This window comes from Cydia splendana, chromosome Z (assembly GCF_910591565.1).
Source record: "Cydia splendana chromosome Z, ilCydSple1.2, whole genome shotgun sequence".
NCBI lineage: Eukaryota > Metazoa > Arthropoda > Insecta > Lepidoptera > Tortricidae > Cydia > Cydia splendana.
Genome location: NC_085987.1, coordinates 45,405,970 through 45,431,394, shown reverse-complemented (window position 1 = coordinate 45,431,394; position 25,425 = coordinate 45,405,970). Strand labels below are relative to the sequence as shown.

Sequence of the window (25,425 nt, the reverse complement as noted above, 5' to 3'; positions counted from 1 at the left end):
TCACTTATCAATAGAGTGATTCTTGAGGGAGGTTTAGGTGTATAATAGGCTAATGAGGCTCATCTTTCGACGCGAGAAGTGTAGGTAATTAATGTACTTAACGGCTCTCGCGTGGAATGATGGTCCGTGTGACAGTTCATATTTATGGAATAGCTGTCACGTAAAATGTTTGTAGTCATTTTTCGGAAGCTTAGCCATTTAGTTAGAAATGTTACATTTAATTGAAGTCTATAATTGAAGGCAGAATAGAAAAACAGAGAGGCAGTGGAAGACTGAGACGTGCATATATTGATCAGGGCAAAGAGAAAATTAACGTAGTGACGTATCAGGAGCTCAAAACAGTGGCAGAGAGAAGAACGGAATGGCGATTACTCCACCGACAAGCTAGGCTCTTAAGAATAATGATTATGATGATGTTACATTTAAGTAGGTAATTAAAATACGGTAAAAACATATTTTTTAAATATTTTTTTTATTACTTATGTCCAACTTGGTCCAACCAAAATAGTTGGAAGAAGTCATAGAGATCATGATTCGACGCGAGAGATTTATACCTCCTTATTACCTACTTATTTTATTACTAGCTTCTGCCCGCGACTTCATCTGCGTGGAATTAGTGACAGCAGCTAAAGTAGGTATAGCGCCTGGATAATGCTAATAGCAATCATTCAATTCGCGCATTGCTTTACTTCAATTATTAGGCAATTCATTAACTCATTCAATTCCACCCCCCTTTGCACTCTCTTCAGGGATGATTTCCGACATAAGAACTATCCTATGTCCTTCCCCGGACTCAAACTATCTGTATACCAAATTTCAACTAAATCAGTTCAGCGGATTAAGCGTGAAGAGGTAACAGACAGACAGACACACTTTCGTCTTTATAATATTAAAGTGTAGATAGTATGGATATTATTAAGGATCACTAAGATATTATAAGCTCGCTAAGTTTGCGTTATTTTTAATTATAATTGAGCTACACACGGTCTACCCTCGAAAACCATATAAGAAACTCGGCGCGATTCGGGAAATGAATTAGAGATTCACTAGATATGAAATGGTAAAGACATGTGACGTTCCACGGCAAAAGGTACCATTGCCCCGGCTGAATATTAGAGCGGCGTTAATAATAGCGTAAGCGCCAGCCGTGGCACGTCACATATCTTTACTATTTCATACCTAATGAATCTCTAATTCATTTCCCGAATCGCGCCGACTGACACAATTTTGACATACCCGTTAGCGTTACTATAGTAGTCCCGCATTATCATCTAATGCAAATTAAATCCAATCAAATGGACTGTTCCAATTCAATCACCATTAACCGGAATTAATTGGAGTGGAGTGGCTTTAGTGCTTCATAGTATATGTGACATAATCATTGGATGTAGGTCTTAGAGTAATTGAAATTAGTCTAAATATTTACTCGGTTCGTTTGGCAAGGACTTTATTTGCAGTTTTTTGTTATTATTCTATCAGGTAGTTTATTAATGTTATCTTATACCTTGTATTTTATTTATTTATATATTTCGAGCTTCTCGGAAACAGCACTAACGATTACGATGAAATCTGCTAAGTATATGGGGGGTTTTCGGGGCCGAAAAATCGATCAAGCTAGGTCTTATTTCTGGGAAAATTCGCATTTTTGAGTTTTTATATGTTTTCCGAGCAAAGCTCGGTCTCCCAGATATTTATGTTTAACTGTAATAATTGGTGCGTCTATTACCTGACATACCATCACCCACACTGTTAACTGTACATCGATGGGCTTTAAGCCTTATGTTATAAGGTCCACCAATGTACAGTTAGGAGTATTGCTGTTTGTACGCACATTACTGCCATATCTATGCTGCTTTAAGGTCTCTGCCCACTACACCGTATCATACCATGACCGTAGTAGGAACGTGTCAGGCAAACAAATATTCTTTGTATTAAAAAGTATGAGACTATGCCCGCTAGCCCGTTCCGTCATCGCACCGACCATACCCGTCGCGTGCCATGCACGGACCGTCAAAAATTGTCGGCGAGGATATTTTGCCGGTGCCGAAACGCTCCGTGCACGGCACGCAACGTTGCAAGAACGGTGCTTGCAGGCGGCGAAACGGTGAGCATACGGGTTATAACCGCTTATGGTGACCGTTCTAAGCCCGTTATAAACGCGTGGCCATATTTTTTGCTCGCTCTTGCCAGTCTGATAACTATTTCCTCGCTCTTTCTGACGAGTATTGCTCTCGGGAATAAAACGCGGGTACTAAGGGATAAAACGCGGATGCTACGGGGATTATAGGCAGATGCTATGGGGATGATACGCGGTTACTACGGGCACTAAGCCCGTTATGTACGGATATGAAACAATATGGGTACGGTGTAGTGGGCATAGTACCTAGTCCGTATCGCGTTACATTCCGTGCCTGATACGTTCACAGCACGGTCATGGTATGATACGGTGTAGTGGGCAGAGACCTTTAAGCGACATTATTTCAGGGCCAGTAGAATCTTGTCACCTTAGAGCATTTAATAACCGGAGTCGCCTTTAAGAGCTTACCTCTCTGCCGAAAACCTTGCACAATTGTGCAAACTTTTGTATAGACTAACGTTTATCTGACATGGCTATTTGTACGTTACGTGCAAATCATGTACAAATAGCCATACATTTGACGTGCTCCTCCCCCGCAAAAATCGGCAGACTGTTTTGTACAGAAAATGACAGCCATGGCGTCTTCAGTTACTAAATACTCAAAGCTTCCAAAAAAAATTTTTTTTTCAGAATGCAGAAAAACATGTTAGCATACCTTCTCCTATCACTGTCCATCACGACAGTTGCCAGCAAGATGACAGGCTTCATAGTGGGAGGGCATGAGGCCAACATGCGGGAGTGGCCCTTCATTGCCTACCTGCTGGCACATAAGGGGCGTGACTCGGTAGGTTCGAAATCAACCACATCGCTTCTGGACATTTTCACTAAACTGTGTACCATTAACGACCAATTTATTTGCTAACCAATCGTTACAAAACTGACGGTCAATGTCAAATCCCATACATTTGGCCAGGAATGTAATGTTAGATGTTACTGAAACGGGTTCCCCTCATCTGGCATAACATTGTTTGTTAGAAATACACTTCGCATTAACATGTATCGCAGAAACACTTTTAGTCGAATGATGATTTAGCATTAAGTACTATTACTTGGCATTACTGTTACTACGCATACAATACATTTTGCAGCATATTATTTAGCACAAAGATTACTTTTGCCGACTTTCGTTTGGTATAATGTTATGTACCTAACCATAAACATCCTGTAGCATACTCTCGCACTGCTGGGCAAAGGCCTCTCCCCTTGATTTCCACAACTCCCGTTGTAGTGCTTTTTCCGGGCAGTTACTGATGAAGGCGTCTTAGTCGTCCCGCCATCTCCGTCTGGGCCTGCCACGTCCGCGCTTCTTTTGCGGCATCTACTTGGTGGCTATACTAACCCACCTGTCCGGATGCATGCGGCAAACGTGACCCGCCCAGTCCCACCTCAGCCTGGTGGTCTTCTCCTCCACGTCAGCTATGCGTGTTTTGGAGCGCAATGTATTGTTTCGTATTCCGTACTTTTGACACCTACAATGCTGCGCTCCATTGCTCGCTGGCAAACCTTTAATTTGGACTTCTGACTCTCGGTGAGCGACCGTGTTTGAGCACCGTAGGTTAGGACAGGCAGAATACACAAATGTCAACGAGTTTACGCTTTAGTGACATTGGAAGGTCGCCCTTCATTAGCTCCTTCATGGACCAGTAGCTCTTCCAGGCATTTTGAACACGGCGCTCAACTTCCTTGTCTTGCCGGTCACCGAAAGAGACTAACTGCATACTCTTATTATGGCATAATGTTTTTTTCTGTTAGCAGAAAAGTAAGAACCGCCACTCCAACAAAATTGAACCTGTGCCAGAAAACATGGTTATGTTGGGTTGGAACTACGGCCTGCCATAAAAAACGAACGGCTGCCAGAATAGTAGGTTAGATAAGGTTATAACTGCGACCTCCTACATAAAATAACGGCTGTCAGAAAAGTAAGTTAGGTTAGGTTAAAACAGCGACCTCATACAATAACGAGCGGCTGCCAGAAAAGTAGGTTAGGTTAGAACTGCGACATCACAAAAAATTCAAAGCAATCATGCTATCCCATGTAGGTATGTGTCACATAATAATGCAAGTGATTAAAGTCATTCATCTGATCAAGTTGATAAATGTATGCCACCTAAATATTATGCAGCACATTTATCTGCGAAATCAATATTCTTTTCAAAGACTATTATGAACATCAACAGTATGCCAAAATATGGTTCTGGATCATAAAACTCTGCGAAGTGATTGTATGTTAAATAATACTACCTATGCGAAAGGTAATTCTTCTAAACGACATTTATGCCAAGCACAGACCAACCCCTATAGACCGAGCTTATAGGACGACTCGCGGTCACCGCCCGTATGGTGTATAGGTCAAATATAAGATTGTTCGCGCGCCGCTCCGATCAGTTGCGCCCAAGGTTACGACCTGTTAGCAGTGTGCACGAGTCTAAGAAAATAAATCGTAAACTATTGAATTCATTGGGAAATCATGGGATATTGCAGCGTAATATGGTGTGGCAAGTCATCTAAGACATCTACTTACGAAACAGATACGGAATAACATCCCACGGGAAAGTCAAATTCATTATTTCATTGAATAATGTTTCTTGTCCGCGGGGTTCATTTTATACTGGTCAGTAAGCAGAGGCGAAGTATGCCCGTCCCTTTTCGTCAACTTGAAAATGCAATGCGCTATCCCTTTCCCTTTCGACTAGTGATGTGACGATGATGGTTTTTCAGTTGCGGAAACTTCGTGCTTCGTCATACCGTATTGTACCATTTTAGACATAATATATAGGTAACATGTTGTGTAAGTTTTTTTAGAATCCTCTAGGCCAGCGGAGCAGTTAGGCCGCATGTCACGAGGTGGACCTGATGATGAACTTCAAAGAAGTACCTACGAGGGAACTCGGTGTTGGTTTGTGATAGACATATGTTGTATGGGTTATTTAGAATCCTCTAGGTGAGCAGTTAGGCCTCATGTCACGAGATGGACCTGATGATGAACTCCAAAGAAGTGCGAGGGAGCTCGGTGTTGGTTTGTGATAGACATATGTTGTATGGGTTTTTTAGAATCCTCTAGGTGAGCAGTTAGGTCTCATGTCACGAGATGGGCCTGATGATGAACTTCAAAGAAGTGCGAGGGAACTCGGTGTTGGTTTGTGATAGACATATGTTGTATGGGTTTTTAGAATCCTCTAGGTGAGCAGTTAGGTCTCATGTCACGAGATGGACCTGATGATGAACTTCAAAGAAGTGCGAGGGAACTCGGTGTTGGTTTGTGATAGACATATGTTGTATGGGTTTTTTAGAATCCTCTAGGTGAGCAGGTAGGTCTCATGTCACGAGATGGACCTGATGATGAACTTCAAAGAAGTGCGAGAGAAGTCGGAGTTGATTTGTAATAGGCATATGTTATTGGTCCATTTGAATATGTTTTCAATACAACCTTCTATGACCTTAATAAAACGGATAAGAGAAAATAATTGTATGAGATTTTGGCGACACTTTTTTCGCGTATCGAAAGAGATTGCGATGCTGAGTAGAAATAATATAAAAATTCTAAACTTTAAAATTCATGTTCTGGGTACTTTAAACAGAAATGGCCTAATATGTTAAGTAAAAATTTCAGGTAAGTACATTGTTAAATTACTTAATGAAATATTAAATTAATCAATATAATTATTAAGTAAGTTTACTCTAAGTATACTAAATTGGTAACAATTTTACCACAATAAATTTCGGTGTCACTGGTAGCAGTACCCACTACCTGTAATGAACATGTCCCATCCCTACGCTTACACGTGTCAGCGCGCCATGTTTGAAACGACCAATCGCAACGACGTGAGCACCCCTCCCGCACCTCACAGTTTGGTGATTTGCGTCGGGAACAAAATGGCCAATATAAGGTTTCTAGAGGCGGTGTTCTGTGATGCCAAGTAACATTATGCAATAAAAAAATATGTCAAACTTAAGTTTCTGCAACACATTAAGGGGCCCATTGATTAACAGTCCGCCGGACGGTATCGGCCTGTCAGTTGTTCGGAACTGTCAAAATTTTGTTCTAACTGACAGGCCGATACCGTCCGGCGGACTGTTAATCAGTGGGCCCCTTTATTAAACCAATTTTGTAAACAGGTTTGATAGTTAGGTTACCTAGTAGTAGGATTCCTGTATTGCTATTGGCTAAATGGCGAAACTTGGCACAAAGGACTTAAGCGCCATTAGGGTCTTTGGCGCTTAAGACTAATTTATTTATTATTTATTTAAACTTTATTGCACAAAAGAACATCTTAATGTACTTCTGGGCACCCTACCGACTACGAGTTAGGTAATTTTTTTTTATTCATAATATAAGTGTTTTTATTATGTTACGTATATAGAAATGTTATGAATAAATAAATCCAATTAAGGATGTTCGATTTAAAAAAAACAGGCGAACTTTAATGCCATGAATTTAATAAATGACAGAGTGATCTAATCACTGACAACTGTTTTCACACGTCTGCCTAGACTGAATGTATCATGGGACGCAATGCTTGTAATTTAAGATCTTATAATACCATATGTTCATTGTGAATAAACGATTTCATGAGGCATTCTCTACCAGTGAACCTTAAGGCAAAGCAGAAAATATTGTAGGCGGTGCATTTGAAAACCAAAAGAAAACGTTATATCTAACAACATATATTATACAATGCACATACATATTTACATACTCTGATTTCGCAGCGAACTGTTCGCTTTGATTTTAGTTTTGAACATATAAAAGACTTATCGGAAACTCAAAGAGCCAACTTATTTAGTGATAGTAATTAGTGAGTTTTGATTGTCACCTGAATCTATAAAATCGGCTAGAACTTTCAAGTATCAAAGAACTATAGCACTAGGTAAGTGACACATTAATGGAACGCCCCATAACCTGCAATTGTGTATGACCCAGATAGCGGCGTGCGGCGGGTCGCTTATAAGCTCCCAGACCATTTTGACGGCAGCGCATTGTCTTGACGATGTCACCAACAGCAAGAAGGATGTCGGGAAGTAAGTGTTTATATTATACCATTGCCATCAGTGATGTTATAACTTTAAATATGCCATATAATATGTATAACATAACAAGCAAAACCCGGACAAGTGCGAGTCGGATTCGCCCACCGAGGGTTCCGTACTTTTTAGTATTTGTTGTCATAGCGGCAACAGAAATATATCATCTGTGAAAACTTCAACTGTCTATCACAGTTCATGAGATACAGCCTGGTGACAGACCGACAAACGGACAGGCGGACAGGCTGACAGTGGAGTCTTAGTAATATGATCCCGTTTTTACCCTTTGGGTACGGTACCCTAAAAAACCACCGTGTTCGATGGATGAAAGCGATCATTTCACCTTCCAGAATCAAGTACGTCATCTACATGGGCCACCGTCTCCACCGACGTGCGACCATGCGTCGAGACATGCTAGATTACATGACCCACGAAAATTACGATCCTGACGACGTTTATTTCGACATAGGGATTATGTTCCTTGCGAATCCGGTGCAGTTCTCTCACACTGTTAAGAAGGTGATGCTGATGACTGGGGAGATGGGACGGCATATGGGGCAAGAAGGGGGGTTGGCGGTGGCTGGCTGGGGCAGATTTGGGGTACGATCATTATATTTCCCTCAACTAAATCTTGACATCTAGACTTAATCATGGCGGCACTTTCTGGAGTATTTGCAATTCTTGTAAGATCAGGCACTTTTGATAATAATCTAAGGATTCTAAGGGCGAGTATAATGTGCCTGTACTTTACGCAACAAGTTTTGGCAGTACCTATAGCTGAAAAAGATGAAGATACCAGTTCCAATCCAATATCGGGCAATAAGGCCCTGGGTCAGGTTTTTGTTATGGTGTAATTGGTGTATGACATCTACTTGAGATTGCCATTAACCGACCACAAAATTCAATAAAGAGGAGGTTCTGAATTCGGTTGTATAGTTTTTAAAATTTTTGTTACCCCAGAAATCCGTCATCTCTCAAACTATTTGAAAAAATGTTTTTGCATTGAAAGTCTATCATATTGACTAAATTGGTCCCATTTTTGCCATGATCTAGTTCTTGTGATGGGATCCACGAGGAATCGAGGGAACTCCTTAAATCACCCTAAATAATTTTAATGGAGTTTCAAACTGTTTTGGTCAAGTCATGTCTTTTTTTTAAACATTGTTTTTAATCCTAGTGGGATTCCCCTGGCAGTGAGTTCCTGAAAAGCCTGGACCAGACGCTTCTCAGCCAAGACTTATGCTACCAGTACATAGACGAGACAGAGAATGCGCCGGGAATAATTTGCGGTGCCAAGAATGCGGAGGTCAACTCAACGGAGTACGCTTTTAGGTAATAGCAAAGATAGATTGATTGAGTAAGATGCGTAAAATCTAAGACAATTTCATGCTTCGAATTTGACAGGTAAACGAGATGGCACTGTACAGCTCCATACATAATGCAGTAACTCTGATTGTCAAAAGTTGACGTTTGACAATTCAGTGACCGCAAAACATATGACGCAGTACAGCGCCATCTGTTTTGGATGTCATACTAAGGGGCACGTTGTTTTCTTAGACTTTACCTCTCTATAACAATCAATTCTCTTTGGTAATAGTAATAGGTCTGCCTACTATAGGCATATGGCACGCCCATGAAAGAAGCCCCTGGCGTCCGTTGGGTGGACGACATCCGGAAGATTGCGGGTCACTTCTGGATGAGATTAGCTCAGGACCGGGACAAGTGGCGTGCTAGAAGAGAGGCTCAGCAGTGGGCGATAAAGGGCTGATGTGATGATGATGACGCCCATTGAACTATTATTACTACGTATAGAACCAGCACAGAGAACCCGTACCGTACTTTGCCCCATAAATTGTTGCCAGCCGACAACCAACTGTGGAAGCGGAGCGTGAATCTCGGGACCTAAACGCGTAAGCGCCATGGATTTCACGGCGCTTACGACGTTTTGGTCGCCCAAACCACGCCCCACTCCTTTCACCTACAGGTTGCGTTTGCGACAAATTCATTGTTTGGTATGGCTTCTCTTTATGAAGTAATAAATTAAAAATGACATTAATGTCTCAATGGGCAAATTACCGAGGCGTCATCAGGCATGCCGAGGTGTGTTTGGGAATGGCGAGGCATCCCTCAGGTATACCAAGCATACCAAGATGTCACACATGCCAGAAATGTAAAGAACGCCTCGGCATGTCTGGTGTTGGTATGTTCTCGCCTGAGGGATGCCTCGGCATTCCGAAGCACACCAGTTATTTTAATTTTACTTAAAAATATGTAGCTGTTTTGTACAGACTTTACGAAACCGAGCGTAGCTTACTTAATTCAATAATGGATTACCCTGGTATGCAGCTACATTAAATTTACTGCATTTCAATGAAACACTGTTCAGAAGTAGCTCGAACTGGAGTTAACTATAATTAATAACTTCTTCTTTAGTTTCCAAAGCGAAGCTTGTTATAAGTTTCGAACTATTGTTACCGTCTCACTCACCGTCAACTATTTGAACTAAGTCTCCAACTAGCCTTTCCACGACTTCCTTGATAATGTCAAACTGACATGTTCGCTAACGTCTGCGTAACTTACTTTCTGTACATCTCGCTCGCACTAATAAGCGACCACGAGCGAGATGCATATATAAAGCCCGCTCCACACGTGCGCGAAGCCGCGATTCGCGTACGAGTGTGGAGGGAGCTTAAGAACTGTTGAAGCAATATTAGGTACCCAAGAAGCACTGGTGGTTTAACGGTAAGAGAATGCGACTTGCAATCCGGAGGTCGCGGGTTCAAACCCCGGCTCGCACCAATGAGTTTTTCAGAACTTATGTACGAAATAAGTACCTATCATTTGATGTTTACCAGTCGCTTTTCGGTGAAGGAAATCATCGTGAGGAAACCGGACTAATCCCAATAAGGCCTAGTCATCCTCTGGGTTGGAAGGTCAGTCTACGCCAATTCTTAATATTCCAATTCTTGGGATTAGTTGCCAAGCGGACCGTTCGAAGCGCTCCCATGAGCCGTGGCAAAATGCCGGGACAACGCGAGGAAGATGATGATGATAAACTTAAATGCTGTTGAAGCAATATTACCCAGTGGCTCCCCATTTTACTGTAACTTTTTGAATGAATGTTTTGTGTTGTTCGCAGTGGTGACTCTGGTGGTCCGCTGGCGCGGCCACGAGACCAGCGGCTAGCGGGGCTGGTGTCCTGGCGGATGGAGTCCCACGGGGTCACCGTGTACACCAGCGTACCCTTTTTTTACTCCTGGATAGAGGACACGCAGTTAAAATTGTTTAGGCGGTACTGTGGTAAGAGCGGATAGGAGGGTTAATGCAGCACTTTTGCCGGATCTGGACACACCTTTATATTAATAAAATAATATGTATATCAGTTACATTGCCGATTCAAGCACTGTATAATATTAATCATTACACAGTAAAATTAGTTGCTTACATTGAGTTATTATTATTACTATAGAGAAGCTGAAATTGTCGCAATCGCAACCTATAACCATGCGACCAAAACGTCGTAAGCGCCATGAAATTCATGGCGCTTACGCGTTTAGGTCGCGAGTTTCACGCTCCGCTTCCATAGTTTGTTGTCGGCCGTTATAGTATTATTTTATATATTAACTATTTAGACATACTTAAGTTAATATTGACATTTTACATTATTGTTATTCTTGCAAACATATTATTATTGCGATATACGAAAACGTTTATTTTAAATAAATTCTAGTTTAAAAAAATCTGCTCTTTCCTTTCAACTCACACAATTCGTGCACAATGCACATTTACATTCTATGCCAGGGCTCTCCAAATCCCGGCCCGCGGGCCAAATCCGGCCCGCGACGCAATCCAATCTGGCCCGCCGACACCCAAAGCGTCCGGCCCGCGGAAGCCAGGCTCCAGGGGTTCAGCCCTAACAGCAGCAACCAGATCCCTCCTCCCCGGCGCCGACGCCCGTGGCCCGCGTAAAAGTTTCTGAGGCGCAATATAGCCCTCAGGTAAAAAAGCTTGGAGACCCCTGTTCTATGCGAAACAAAACGCAACTAATGGGTCTCTTACGTCATGTCAATTGTGCATAAAAAACAAACGAAAATTTTGTTCAAGCAAATGTTTTCACAACAAGCTAAACACCGTCATATAGTAGATTGTACAACAAGGGCATAAAGTGACCCATTTTTACCCGAGGCGATTTTTTTTTGGTCTGAGCGAAACGAAGACCAAAATAGTAGACGAGGGTAAAAATGGACATTTATGCCCTTGTTGTACACTCTTCTTTTCACTTTTGCGAGGAAAATAATTATATTTTTCACGGCAATTTACACCACGAAATTGTTGTAAAGCGAAAGAACATAATACATAACCAATTCCCACCAACTAACTTTTTAATATATATTTGTTTTATTTTCAACATGTGATCAGAGTTTCAGACGCTTGGTTTTCTGCCAAGTCAAACATTTCGGAGCATTTTTGAACGATAATCGACTCCTATTTTATGTGATTTACTAAATTTAATGACAGAAAATACGGATTTCTAATAAATTGTAGCAAAAATAAAATAATATAACAAGTTTTGTCATCTACACAATTTTATTGCTCAGTAAAATTGTACAATATGTTTTTCTCAAAAATGGACGGCAAAGTCGACTTTGCCGTTTAAAAAATAGGTCGCGAAGCGCGTAGTTTATGGTCAGTCAAAAATTAAAAAGTTAAAAACATTGCAGTCTCGATTTTGGGACTGCAATGTTGCATACAAATTCCATTATTTGTCGAGTTCCAAACTTTTTAAAAGTTGAAATGGCCATATCAAATGAAGGCACGGGCCCATTAAACAGCCAAACAGATGATTAGTACCGCGACTATTTAGCTGTCTCAAATAGGTTGACGTATTTTCGGCAGAAAAATACACTTCTATTTTTTTTATTAAAAAAATAAAAAGGCGGCAAAGCTAATTTTTTCAATTGTTTCTACTTTTTTCTGTGAAAATATATACGTAAGAACGTTGCTTTTGTAAAATATTTCTATGATATTTATATTTCTTGCACCATTTTTGAGAAAAGCACTATATATGACTCGGCTGGAAGGCTACTTGCTGGCTTCGGATTCAATTAAACGGACTCCCAAGGTCGTCCGTTTAAAACGAATCCTCAGCCTGCAAGTACCTACTTCCGAGCCTCGACAATAATGTACTATTAACTGTTTGGCTGTTGAGACCGATTACCTTAGTCTTAGAAGATAATTTTACTTTTATGCTCTTGAGCATAAAATGCGATTTTATGTCGTCTACGCACGACATAAAGGTGCACTTTTTGAGCATGAGAAGTGAAAATATCTTTAACGACTAATTGACCATTTCGAGTACCTAGATACTTACCTAGGTGTAAATCGTGCCTAATTATAGACCGACAAGAAATTGTAGAAATTAAAAGTGGCAACATCGTAGTGTCGTCCCTTTCAAATCAATTTAAGAAAACGCCCCGCACTACGATGTTGTCACTTTTTAATTTGTACAACTTCTTGTCGGTCTATAAAGACATGTGTGTAAGTGTGTTTTATGTGTTTTATGTGAATTCGTGATTGTGTGCTCCCGTGATCTTCGGGATCGGTGCAGCTAGTGCACAACTTGCACAAGTAGGTAGTGTTTTAGTTACATTGGACATTGATGAATTTAATGATGTTCGGTTAGGTTAGAGTATGTATTTATTTATTTTTATTTTATATTATTTCATTTACTTAGGTTTTTTAGGTTACCTACTTTCAAATCACTTGGCTGAGTGAACCAGTCGTTTTCAAAGCGCTGACTTTCAACACGCCATGTTTTTAAACGTTTACTAATTCTAGAATTGAACTAGTTCAATTAACTATCGGTGTAGGCATCAAATTGGATGCCGCCTAGGCGATTAATTAGCTGGCTAATTTAACCAGACGGCTGAGTCATAATAACGGCCCTGATTTGCCGCTCCCCGGCGCCGCGCCGCGCACCGCTTGCGTCCAGTCCGCGACCTAAGGCCTACTGTCCACGGAAGCGTAGCTGCATAGACGCGTATTCGTCATTGTACGCTTGGTGTACGCTTGCTTGCAGCCTACATACAAAACCACACAACTCTGTCCACGGAGCGGCTGACGCGACGTTGCCGCTCCGTGGACAGTAGGCCTAAGCATTATTCTACTAAGCGCCACTTGCACCATCCCCCTAACCCGGGGTTAACCGGTTAAACAGTCAAATAGAACTGGGAACCATGGTAAGTCCAGGTTTAACCCTGGGTTAGTGGGAAGGTGCAAGTGGCGCTTAATAGATTTCAGGTTTGTAGGTACTTACTGCCTCCAGAGCACAGCGCCAGCAGCGCCAGCGCGGCCAGCGCCAACAGCGCGAGCAGGGTGCGCCGGCGCACGCCCGAGCACCGCGCCGGCACCATGTGCTTCAGTCTGCGCCTGAGGACAAACAGTAGTCTAGTGTGTACTGTGTGTACAGCGGCTTTAGAGTGAAAAGCAATAAAACAGAAGATTTAAAAAGATAACTCTTGTTAGACCGGGGCGAGGCGTCCGAAATGTCATTTTCCATGACGCCTAACCGGTGATCACGTGGTGCTTTCTATAGAAAACGAAGCACCGGAAGCTCCGGAACGGCCCCGGCCCGGTCTAGCGTTAGTCATCTTTTACATTCATGTCATGCCGTTGACGGAAAAATGACGTCACGCTGCATAGGTGTGATTCCAATTAGTATTTTCGTAATAAGTGTCATTTAACCTTTTTAGTTAACCGATATTAATAACTACTCGTACTGGAAATTCATCATATGTTTTAAATGTTGTGGCGTCAATCCATTTAATCTGCCTGCAGAGCCATTTTTAGTGTTCCGTACAAAACTTTGTTCACGGAACACTTATGGGATCACTTCGGTCTTGCAAATTAGTTAAATGCGTTTTTAAATGACGCAATGGCTATTTGGACTGCGTCGTCCGAGCATTTGATTATAGTGTAGGCATGGTAAGGCTAGGTAATGACGATCGGGAAAGTTAGGTACAGCGGCCGCGCATGTTTACTTTGTAAATCAGTCAGTCTCTGAGGAGTCTGGAGCAAAGATAAAGAAGTTGGGCAGCGCCTTTAAGGTCTCCATCGTTTATTTTTGATTCGATCTGGATGGGTTTGAAATGGTGAGTGTTATGGTTAAATAGTCTGTTTCTATGTTGTGCTGCCTGTCGCAGTTTTATAAAATTTTGGAGGTCATAGATTTGCTCTCGTACGTTTTCGTTACGTTAGGTTTTACGTTTAGAATGATAAGAGGTATTCCCAGCTTGATACCACTGAGTTATTATAAGTATTATTTGTACTCCGTTTTGGATTTCACGGGCCTATAAATCCCGGTCTTTTGGTAGGGATATAGATCCAACACGTAGAGGCCCCTTGGAGAGCTTTAATGTCATGTAGAACGCCTGCTGGAACCCGTTCACGGGTGCAACAATAGACACCCATGAACCGGTCTCAGCAGTTTGTAGAAAGAGTGAACAGTATTATACCGGTCTATAGATTGAAGTTTGGGTGGACAGAATCAGAATCAGAATCAGAATCAGAATCAGAATCAGAAATCGTTTATTGCCTGTTAGTGTTTACATCTTTCAGTTCCCGCAGGATTGTGTCAGCTAACTTGTGTCTAAAAAGATCTGTGTAAGCTGAAGGTGTCATGTCACAAGTGATGAGTTGAAGATGTCAGTATTTTGTGTTTCATATGTTACACTTTTATATTTTATTTTATTCTAAGAGGACGAGGAGCCGCCGCCCCGGGAGGCCAACGTCTCATGTCTTTATTAGTAGTATACTCTATTTCACCGATTCTTTTGTTTTTTAGTAGTGGGTTAAATTCTCCGTGCGCCAGGTAAGCGTCCCCAGGTGTGTTCAGGTCTTCTATTCCCAGCGATGCGATCTTGGCCAGCATTTTGTAATTCAGGTCGGCGGCTCGGAGGTGCCATGCTTCTAGATCTGTCATTTCCCAGAGCGTCTCTGTGGGTAGACGTCTAGGGAATTGACCTGCACTCTTCAGCGCCATTCTATATTGCCTCTCGATTTTTTGGAGGTTTGAATTACTGTATCTGGATAATAACTGTACCACTCCATAGTCCATGATGGGAAGGATACAGGCTTGAATTACGGCTAGTTTGACCTCAAGATCTGTCTTGGCGTGGAAGCCGATGATGGATCCCAGGGCACCTCTTACCTGTTTTAGTTTCTTGACTACTTTGTCTGTGTGTGGGTTCATTTTGAGGCTCTTATCGAAGATGACTCCTAGATATTTTATTTCTTTTTTGTATGTGAATGTCTGGTTTTTTATTTTAACTGTCGGCTTGAATTTCTTCTTTTTTGTAATTTGGGTGGACAATGAGACTGGGCTATTGTAGAGAGGTCGGACACCTGCCATAACAATGTTTTAACTCGTTATCGAGGCAGGTGGTGACTTGCCGCTGACTAGATGGGCCCCTGAAACTGCCGTCGCGAAGACGACCAGGAGCAACATCGGTGTGAGGTACGGAACCCTAAGTCACGAACCGCATGAAAACCACTTATATTTGCATCAGATTAATTTTCCATTCTTGCATGTGGATAAAGTGCAACTTTCTCATCAAGTTTTGAAGTATAAAGAGAGCCTTTCCGAGCCGGTGTGGTGAAAAAGGTTAAAGTTTTACGATCTTAAGGTTTTTAACAAGAAATTTGTAATTAAATACGTAATTATTTTAGAAATGTTATGAAGAGATTTTTTATTATTCGTAGTATAACACCAACCAAATGACTACGCTTGTTTTTATAATATTGAGTAAGTTTTAGAATATTTAAGTCGGGTTGGTAAAATACGCACCCTAAATTCGCCTTTAGTACAAAGCTTTGCCTTAACTAGTTTTAAACCATAACAACACTGTAATGTACCAAATTATTGGATGGAACCATGATTATGAATTTGAGCTAAATCATTACAAGAGTAACTCCACCTTGATGTTTTTCTTCCGCCAATAGTAACTCCTAAACGATTTACGGTTGACACCAACATATACCAGGTTAAATAGGTGGTTAAAATAAAGATATATCAATACAAATCTTTAATAATTGACTTAATCCCTGTACAAATCGTTTGGGAAGTGATTTTTTCATGATTTTGAGGGCAATAAATAATCACTAACAAGTTAATAACTACCATCACGAATATTATTGTTCGTTATTTATATAGGTACAGTTAATCAATGTTTTACGTGAGCAAACCTCATTCAATTTAAAATTAGTTTATTCCCTGAAAAATGTATGCTAAGGATAGCAAGGGTTGCTGATATTTATCAATCAGAATAATAGATATTTTATCAAGGACAGGGTTTGCCGTTGTGTACAGTCACAACTGTGAGCGGCTCAGGGGTGTCGAGAGGTGTGCGCCGCTTTCTACCCAGTGGCTGTTACCAGCCACTGTGCCAACTCGCGTCTTATGCATCTTTCACTTCCACCCCTGGAGCATATATATAGCTCTAGCGACTCCTCTCTGGACGGCCAATGAAGGCAAGCCAGAGCTGAGAGTCCTGCGGGTCCCCTTAGGGTCGACTCCGACCGACGAAGACACGCCGGAGACGGAGACCCTGGCCGACTCTCGGGAGCACTCGGGTCCGTGGGGTCGTTACTCTCCAACAGCTCGCCACAAGTATTATTATTACTATAGAGACGCCACACCAAACAATGAAATTGTCGCAATCACAACCTGCACCACGCGACTAAAACTTCGTAAGCGCCGTAAAATCCATGGCGCTTACGCGTTTAATTCGCGAGATTCTCCGCTTCAATGGCTCCGCGCCAAAACGACAGCAACTCATGGCGCAAAATACTGGTTCTCTGTGCCGCTTCTATACGTTAGTAAAGAGAATAGATAGTATAGAGGGGTCCTGTCATAGCAAATTTTGTAGTCACAGTAAATTTACTGCCATCTATCGACACACGACTAAAACGCAAAAAGAAAACGTATAAAATTATCAAAAAAATGCATATATATGGATAAATGATTTTATTATTTTTATATCATTTTGACCCATGTTCATTCACTGATATCTATGTGTTAAAATTGTTAAATATGAAACGGTGTCGTCACGCCATCTAGCCGAGCATAGGCCAAAGGTGTGTGCGCCATCTATCCGAGAATGACTTTCCTTGAATTCCGAGGCACGTTTTTTCCTTATACTTTATTCATCTTATACGAAGTTACATATGTCTTTGACGTTAGTAATAATAGTTTAATGCTAGATACTGAATTTTCATTGACGCAGTTGTCAAAGGACTTTGTTAGATGGTTCTAAACGGTACCTACATCTTGCACCTCGTGGGATACTTTAATAATGGGCACAGGTTTTTTAAAGAGCTTAATTTGTTTGTCTGAAAGATTGGTGTGATTGATCGATGCTGGTGCTGATTAGGGATGAGATATAGTTGGCTGAAGATGGGTATAATACTTGCCTAGGTGGATGTATGGACCTCAGCAACCTTTTAAGTTTTGAGGCCGGGCAAGGAGGGCAATGAATATAATCATCGAGCGACACAGCGGCTGGTTGTAAATGGGTGTTGTTAACTAGTATTTATAACATTATAACAGTAACTAGTATGTAAAACATGACTTACAAGGTGATTGACATAATAAGAAAAACACAAATCAAAAATAAAGAAATAAAAAAAAACAAACAAAAATAACTTTTAAAATGACATTGGTGTCAAGGATCCGTCATCGCGAGATATTCATCTCATCCTTGTCGATGGTATTTCCAGCCAGACCCTTCTTCAGTGTCGCTTTCAGCGCTTAAGGAGTTTTGAATAGCTTGCCCTGTCACTCCCTAGAATTGTGTCTAATTTTTTTTTATGGAATTTTATGCCCTGAATGCCAGCACTTTTATGCATCATAATTTCATAGAAGTTTGGCGTTTAAAATAACACCTGCAGTGCGTGTGCTGTCAAAATCTCTGCAGACTTTTCTTGGTTTAACTCTAGACATGCTGCTGGCGTAGTTCAGTCCTAAGGACGGATTGTTGGTTTCATTTTCGACCATAAAATCTTCTGTTGTGTTTTGCCTCATCGATATTGAATCAAAGAAGCTAAAATTTAATCAATATTTCAGAGTGAAAAGACCGCAGGGGGGGGGGCAGTTCCAAAAACATTTACTTAACTTAATATAGGTTACCTTATCTTGGGTTATTTCAGTTGATAATGAATGATAAATGATAATTGATAATATTTAATTTATTTCAGATTAAATACTATTCGTTACATACAAAGTTCATACTCAACATGTAGGTATAAAAAAATGTTGGTAATTTTATAAAATCCCGCGAAGAATGAACAAACGACAAAAAATGCTCCTATTCATCAGAGTAGGAGCATATTTTTAGAGACTCATAATTAGAGCCATAAAGTAATAGGCTATTAAAGGAAAATATACTAAATATCATAAGGAAAAATAATTTAAAATGTTCTTTCCTCGTGGACATGAAAAAAAAACCACAACATTTATGTATATTCATTCGTCTGCGACGCGTTAAAATAGGTACTAATATTCCATACAAAAATGTCCCACAAAATAAAATAACTAGTGTCCGACCGAAACATGTTTTTTTGCCGAAACCGAAACCGAAACCGAATGTTCGGCTTTGGCTCTAGTTTCGGCCGAAACCGAAACCGAAACCGAAACTTTTGTAGACTTGTTAATATCGTTGAAAAAATGTCATAAAACCTCTTTTACACACATGTTATAGGGCTGTCAACATCCAATGTCCTTGAAATTGATGTTACTAGCAGTTTTTTAAGAAAATTACTATAGTTAGACCAAGATAATTCTGCAACGATTTTGATAACACATGCAGTGCAAGTGTTACTTTGAACGTCAAAACTTCTATGAAATTATGACGTATAAATAATATTTGCACTAGTAGCATTGCGTATGCTATCAAAATCATTGCAGAATTTTCTTGGTCTAACTCTATTTATTCACCAGTCAAGCTAACATGTAGATACAGGGTCAACCAAAAACGCGAGTGCAGCGAGCGCGAATTTTTTTGTTAACAATATCGCATATCGATCGGGTACCGATCTACACCTGGGCTTAAAGGTCCGAAGTGCCCCAGTGAGGCGCACTTTCATGCGAAGTCAAAGCCGTGCTTCAGGCTTCAGGATAAGTAGTTAAGCACAGACTCCAACCAATGTCCATTGTATTAAAAAAAGCGAGACCGCAGGCCGAGCATTGCGCAGCGAGGCCAAAGGCTAAGCTGAAGTAGAGGACATGTGGAACTCAAACCAATGGTAAATTGAGGTAAAAAGTGAGGCTAAGGTCGAGCATTCGTATGAAAAACTGTACTGGGGACACTTTTAAGGGTTTTTTCTTCGTTTCAATCAATAGTCAGCTGTTCAGCTTCGCAAAATATTAACTATTGATAAAATCAACTTTGCGGTCCTAATTGAGCGTAGCCTTTAGCCTCGCATAAAATTTGCCATTAGAGGTAGATAGAAAAATGACTGAATAAGAGCGAAAAAGACATCGTTCGACTCGGGCCGAGCTGATACTCGGCCAACGGCTACGTGCGACAGTGTTATCTCATTCACTCCGATACAATTAGACAGTGCGCGCGTTATAGGTATTGACAGCCTCTTAAGACTGCGTCGACCGTCCAGTGGCGCTCTCATTAGTGGAATTGTGTTTTATAATAAACCAATTAATTTCTGTACCTATACATGAATCAGTATATGTAGATATGTATTAATATTACGTTACGTAAGGTTTAAATAAATAAATAAATAAATAAATAAATATTGTTGTCCTACTTATTCCCGAACTTTTGGTCTTTGTCCGAAGTACCATTTCGTAAGTTTCGGCCCGGCCGAAAGGTTCGGCCGTTTTTTGGCCGAAACCGAAACTACAGCCGAAACATGATTTTTTGGCCGAAACTGGCCGAAACCGAAACCGAAACCGAACCTTCGGTCGGACACTAAAAATAACACGTTAAATGAATCATACAAAAACTGGATTGATTAAAGAAAATCTATGTGATCTAGATTCTAGGCCTGACCTAGGTTCTAAGATCGCCTAATCGTATTAGATCTCTAGGGAACAGTGTCAACTAAATTAGAACATTAGATCGACGCTCCGCGGTAACTAAATACAACTCTAGTCTCTTATAAATACGGTGTATACTCGAGTGGAAGCGGTTTTTTCCCACTATTATGAGGTTTCTTGTGATGTTCGCGGATGGGTTGTTAAGGTCACACAGGTGAAAGACATTTTCTATCCAATGGGTTATTATTACTTGACTACGGGAAGGGTTATAGGGTACTGTCTGTCCGTTAGTGCTAGAAAGCTGCAATTTTGCATGGATACCAGTGGCGGCGCGTCTAGATTGTTTGCTTGTGCCTTGCTTTTCTTCATAAGGTTAAAGAAAATGGCCCAATAGCCTGAATATCAGACAAGCCGATGGGAATCGAGTTCTATGGACGCTCCGCCACTGATGGATACATACATCATGTATGGCAACAGAACGGTAAAATAAAAAGTACAAGAAAACAATTTTTTAGGGTACCTCCCATACAAAATGCTTTATTTCGTATTTTTTTTGCCTTTTTCCAATGATGTAGGGTGTAGGGGTATCGTTGGATAGGTCTTTCAAAACGAATACGGGTCTCCAACAACCATTTTTTGATAAAATAAGTATTTTCGGAAGTAGGCTAAGGTGCAGTAGGTTCAGAGAGCGCACTCAAGTAGCACAGATAGCTCTATAACTACTCACTTTTAGTTATATCTAACGCTCTGTGCGTATTAAGACACTTATAAGAGCACACTCGTGGTCCTACAGCTGTATAATAGATCTCAGTGATATTTATATAGCTTAGGGCTGATTAAAAGCTGCATTACGGCTCTGAAAACTACCATTAATACGCAAAGAAGGTATATTTGCTACGACCCTATACAGCTTTAAGGGTTATCAAATGCTTTAACCGTTATAAGGTCTGTTTAGTGGATAAAATTACGCCATGTGCTGTATAAGGAGGTACGTTGACTTATTAAGGGAGCACAAGTGAACTATTATGAAGCTAATAGACGTATAATGGAACACATGTGGCACATAATACAGCTTGTCGCTTAAAATGTTTACCGCTAAGCAGCTTTTATTACACTGACTTTTAAGGCAGCACGAGTGAACTAATATGAAGCCAATAGACGTATTGGAACACATGTGGCGCATAATACAGCTTATCGCTGAACGTGTTTACCGCTAAGCAGCTTTTATTACGCTGACTTTTTAAGGAAGCACGAATGAACTGTTATGAAGCCAATAGACGTATAATGGAACACACGTGGTGCATAATACAGCTTATCGCTGAACATGTTTACCGCTAAGCAGCTTTTATTATTCTGACTTTTTGAGGAGCACGAATGAACTATTATGAAGCCAATAGACGTATAATGGAACACATGGGGCGCATAATACAGCTTATCGCTGAACATGTTTACCGCTAAAGCAGCTTTTATTGCGCTGACTTATTATAAGGGAGAACGAGTGAACTATTATGAAACCAATAGACGTATAATCGAACACATGTGGCGCATAATACGGCTGAGCGCTGAACATGTTTACCGATAAGCAGCCTATTATACTACCATTGGGACTGTCTGCATAGCGGCTGTTAAAACGTTCACAAGATGCCTTATAACTGTTTAGAGGTTCACTAGTGTATCGAAATAACGACTTGGACTTTATAGTGGTTCACTTAAGTATCTTTATCAGATATATAACAGTCGTATATATAACATATAAGAATTTTAACGGTTCACGTTGCTTTTTAACATTGACCGCCATTTTATTGTATATAACCTACAAAATTGAAATTGCTTTTCCAACTTTTAAGGGTAACAATAAGGTTTTGTGCCTGAGTTCTTAACCTAAATCATTAGTTTAGTACTTCCTATCACGTATTATTAACTTTTTATCTCATAATTCTGTCCAAACCACTGAAATAGTTTTTACACATAGCTTATTTATATCATTAATTTAAATAAATACTGATTATTTTCGTGGCGCACTGAAATTTTCTTAGATAATGTATATATATAATGTCAATAAAATCAGAGGTGTAAAATATGTTATAAATTATCTTTTATTCAGCCCAACGTCAATCTTTCCCGGTATTAGGGCGCACATGTGACATATTAGCTGAATAAAGGGTAACTGGTGGTCTCTTACCCAGTCAATATACACCTCTTATAACTGCTGTTACCCCTTATAATTCCGTTAAATTGCTGCTACAACGCTCTTAAGTAGCTATGTGAACTTAAGGCTGCTTAATTTGTGCCCATTTAAGAGTTATAAAAGCTGAAAAGACGCTTATACAGCTCTTACGCAGCTTTTATATTCCAGCTTCAAGCGTATTCGTACTTCATTATGCGGCTGCTATACAGCTAATCTGTGCTACTTGGGCAGTTTTTGAAAAGTCGTAGTGCTTTTAGATCACAATACGCCTGCTTAGTTAGCAATCTTGAGGCCTTTCTCGAGGTACTCTCTCGATTCGAATCCTGAGATTTTGTCTATCTCTCGATAGGTTAAAATCACGAACGTAATAGGTCTACAATGCACTTTAAAAATTTCTAGCAAATTTTGCACAAAAGCTAAAAATATGAAAATACCTTCTAAAAATCGGTAATATCATGTATTAGGGAACTTATCGATTTCTTTTTTATTTATTATAAATACAAAAAGTTAATTTTCTGTTTTTCCAAGATAACTTTTTATGTTGCTGACAATTAATAATCGTGAAATTTGGAGAAAATGGTCCTGATAACATTCCCATAGATTTTAAAATTTCAAAGATTTTTGTGAAGTCAATAAAAAGTTTACGTCGAAAAACAGAAAGTTCTCATGTCTAACCGCAAGAACAGATGTAGTGCATAATTGTTTTCCATCGTATTTCGAGTCAACCTCAGTACGGTTACCATCAGTTTATCACTGATATAAACGCCGTCGAGAACGTAATTTACTTTCTATACATCTCGCTCGCACTCGCATATTAGTGCAAACGGGATGTATAGAAAGTAAATTACGTTCTCGACGGCGTTTATGTCAGTGACAAACTGATGGTAACCGTACAGTACTTTTGTAACGAGACTGACTGAAGTAGCAAGACACGTTCGTACGTGTCCGTGAAAATACGATGGAAAATAATTATGCACTACACATCTAGTTATACATCTGTATGGCGTCCACTGTGCCCTGGTCACTCTGTATATAGTGTGTATACACAAAGAATGAGGTCTGCTATTTATAGATGTTTACCCAGGGCAATCATGAGCATTGTTCACGTTTTATACCACGCCCCCTATATAAGTACAGTAGCTCTACCACCAGTTTGACATTGACATAAACGCTAGCGTGTGCGTAACTTACTTTCTATACATCTTGCTCGCACTAATATGTCCGTACGAGCTAGATGCATAGAAAGTAAGTTACGTTCACGTTAGCGTTGATGTCAGTGCCAAACTAGTGGTAGCCACACTGAAATTACTTATATGTCGTAGGCCGATCGTACGATCAGGCAGATCGTAATGTTCCTGTGTAATGTTTTGACGATAGTCACATCAAACCAATATATAGGTAGGATAGGTTCGTTAGGTTGCTTCAGATGCCCGAAGGGCAAACTGCCCAGAAATAGGAGCGCCGCGTAGCGGGGCTCCGTCGACTCAGGGAACGAGTCAAAGATTTTCACGTTTCACGATATGCCTAGGAATTTCACGATATGCCTGATCTTACGATCGGTCGCCGACATATACACAACGTCACGTCCTACCACCGCCGAACAGATAACCACTATGTCATGTCGTGTGAGATAAATGAAACCATATGGCATTATGATATGTGATACAATTAAATTAATGTTCATATCAAATAGCTAATGTACAGATGTACCTAGTCGTGTTTTCACGTTATGAATGGGCTATTGTTCTCAATGTACGTATTTAGTTATATTATTATACATTATATGTAGATAAGATAGTGCATAAATAACTTAGGTATTATATGGCAAAACTCGTAAAGGAAATACCTACATTGTTTTTTAGTTTGTTGATGTATCGTACATACTTTAGGTCAGTGGTGGGCAAAGTACGGCCCGCGGGCCATCTGTGGCCCGCGAATGGATTTTATCCGGCCCGCCGCCGGTCCTATGAAATAATTAGTATGTGGGCTATATGGCATTGGCTCACGATTATCACAAATAAAAATAAAAAATTGGCTACAATTCTGGACCTCCACTTAAATTTCCTAAACTTTCTGGCCCCCCATGAAGAAAGTTTGCCCACCACTGCTTTAGGTAGAAAGGAAAAAAATGATTTAAAATGGTAGGTTTACTGAAACAGTTGTATGTTAGATCGAGGTACATAATTATATTATGTTCGTAATAAAGGACCAATATAATATAACCGAAATTGTTGATAGCGAGAGTACTTATAAAATAAACATACAAAACCCCGAATGTGTGCGAAGAATTATTTCATTATTAGAAAAGAAATCTTATGAATAGCTTATACATATACCTGGTTATGTTTTTTGTAAACAGCTCTTTTTTAAGTCACCCAAAATGTAGGCTATGCCTCGTCATTAAACCTGATTGATGCATTGATTTTGCTAAAATTGATTCATTAGTTTTGTATGACGCTACACACAAAAACATTTTAAACAAATATTAGGTACAAATATAAAATAACATTCGCTAGCGTATATGTATACAGCAAGAGTAAACACGATATTTTGTATTTACTTAATATGTGCCTTTTCAAACGTATATCAATTAAATATTTCTAAATAAATAAATAATCAACTGCTCGATTTTCTCTTACCAATTTTGTATGAAGATAAACGGTTAAAGTAGTAACCCGGCCCGAAATCATGTAAGTCCGTCCGAATAAAGAAAAGTCCAAAATGTCCCGCTTGGCGCGCTGTTCAGAATCCCATACAAAATGAGACACAAACGCGAACGCACGTAACGCTATCGAATGTAAAATACACTAGGGATTCTGTAACATCCGTCGCTAAATGCATCAGTATCTCGGAGTAATTAACAATGGAGCCGCCATTAACAGGCGTTCCCCTCTGTCGAAAAAGGCGGCCAATGGTCAACCACATGTCAACCATATGTATGGACTGACGTTTATCTGACATGACGTACCTATACATTTGATGTGCCCCTCCCCCGCAAAAAACGGCAGACTATTTTGTACCGAAAAT

The 25,425-nt window shown here is 40.2% G+C and overlaps 2 protein-coding genes across 2 annotated transcripts in view; one reads left to right on the top strand and one right to left on the bottom strand.

Annotated features, from left to right (window-relative positions):
• The window catches only part of LOC134804153 (alpha-1,3-mannosyl-glycoprotein 4-beta-N-acetylglucosaminyltransferase A-like), an 88,666-nt gene that overhangs the window by 61,285 nt on the left and 1,956 nt on the right, over positions 1-25,425 (bottom strand). The window contains exon 2 of the mRNA XM_063777099.1: positions 13,476-13,588. Within this exon, the coding sequence (XP_063633169.1) occupies positions 13,476-13,588 (113 nt within the window). The remainder of the gene's footprint in view (positions 1-13,475; positions 13,589-25,425) is intronic.
• On the top strand, positions 1,352-10,882 carry LOC134804120 (granzyme B-like). Its single transcript, XM_063777063.1, has 6 exons — positions 1,352-1,479; positions 2,768-2,921; positions 7,059-7,156; positions 7,510-7,759; positions 8,337-8,491; positions 10,299-10,882. The coding sequence occupies exons 2-6, from the start codon at positions 2,769-2,771 to the stop codon at positions 10,471-10,473; spliced, it is 831 nt and encodes a 276-aa protein (XP_063633133.1). The 5' UTR covers positions 1,352-1,479; position 2,768; the 3' UTR covers positions 10,474-10,882.

Coding starts and splice junctions, on each gene's coding strand:
- LOC134804120 (XM_063777063.1), top strand. CDS start 2,769: ATGCAGAAAAACATGTTAGCATACCTTCTCCTATCACTGTCCATCACG. Junction 2,922..7,058: donor CACATAAGGGGCGTGACTCG/GTAGGTTCGAAA, acceptor TGTATGACCCAG/ATAGCGGCGTGCGGCGGGTC. Junction 7,760..8,336: donor CTGGCTGGGGCAGATTTGGG/GTACGATCATTA, acceptor TTTTAATCCTAG/TGGGATTCCCCTGGCAGTGA.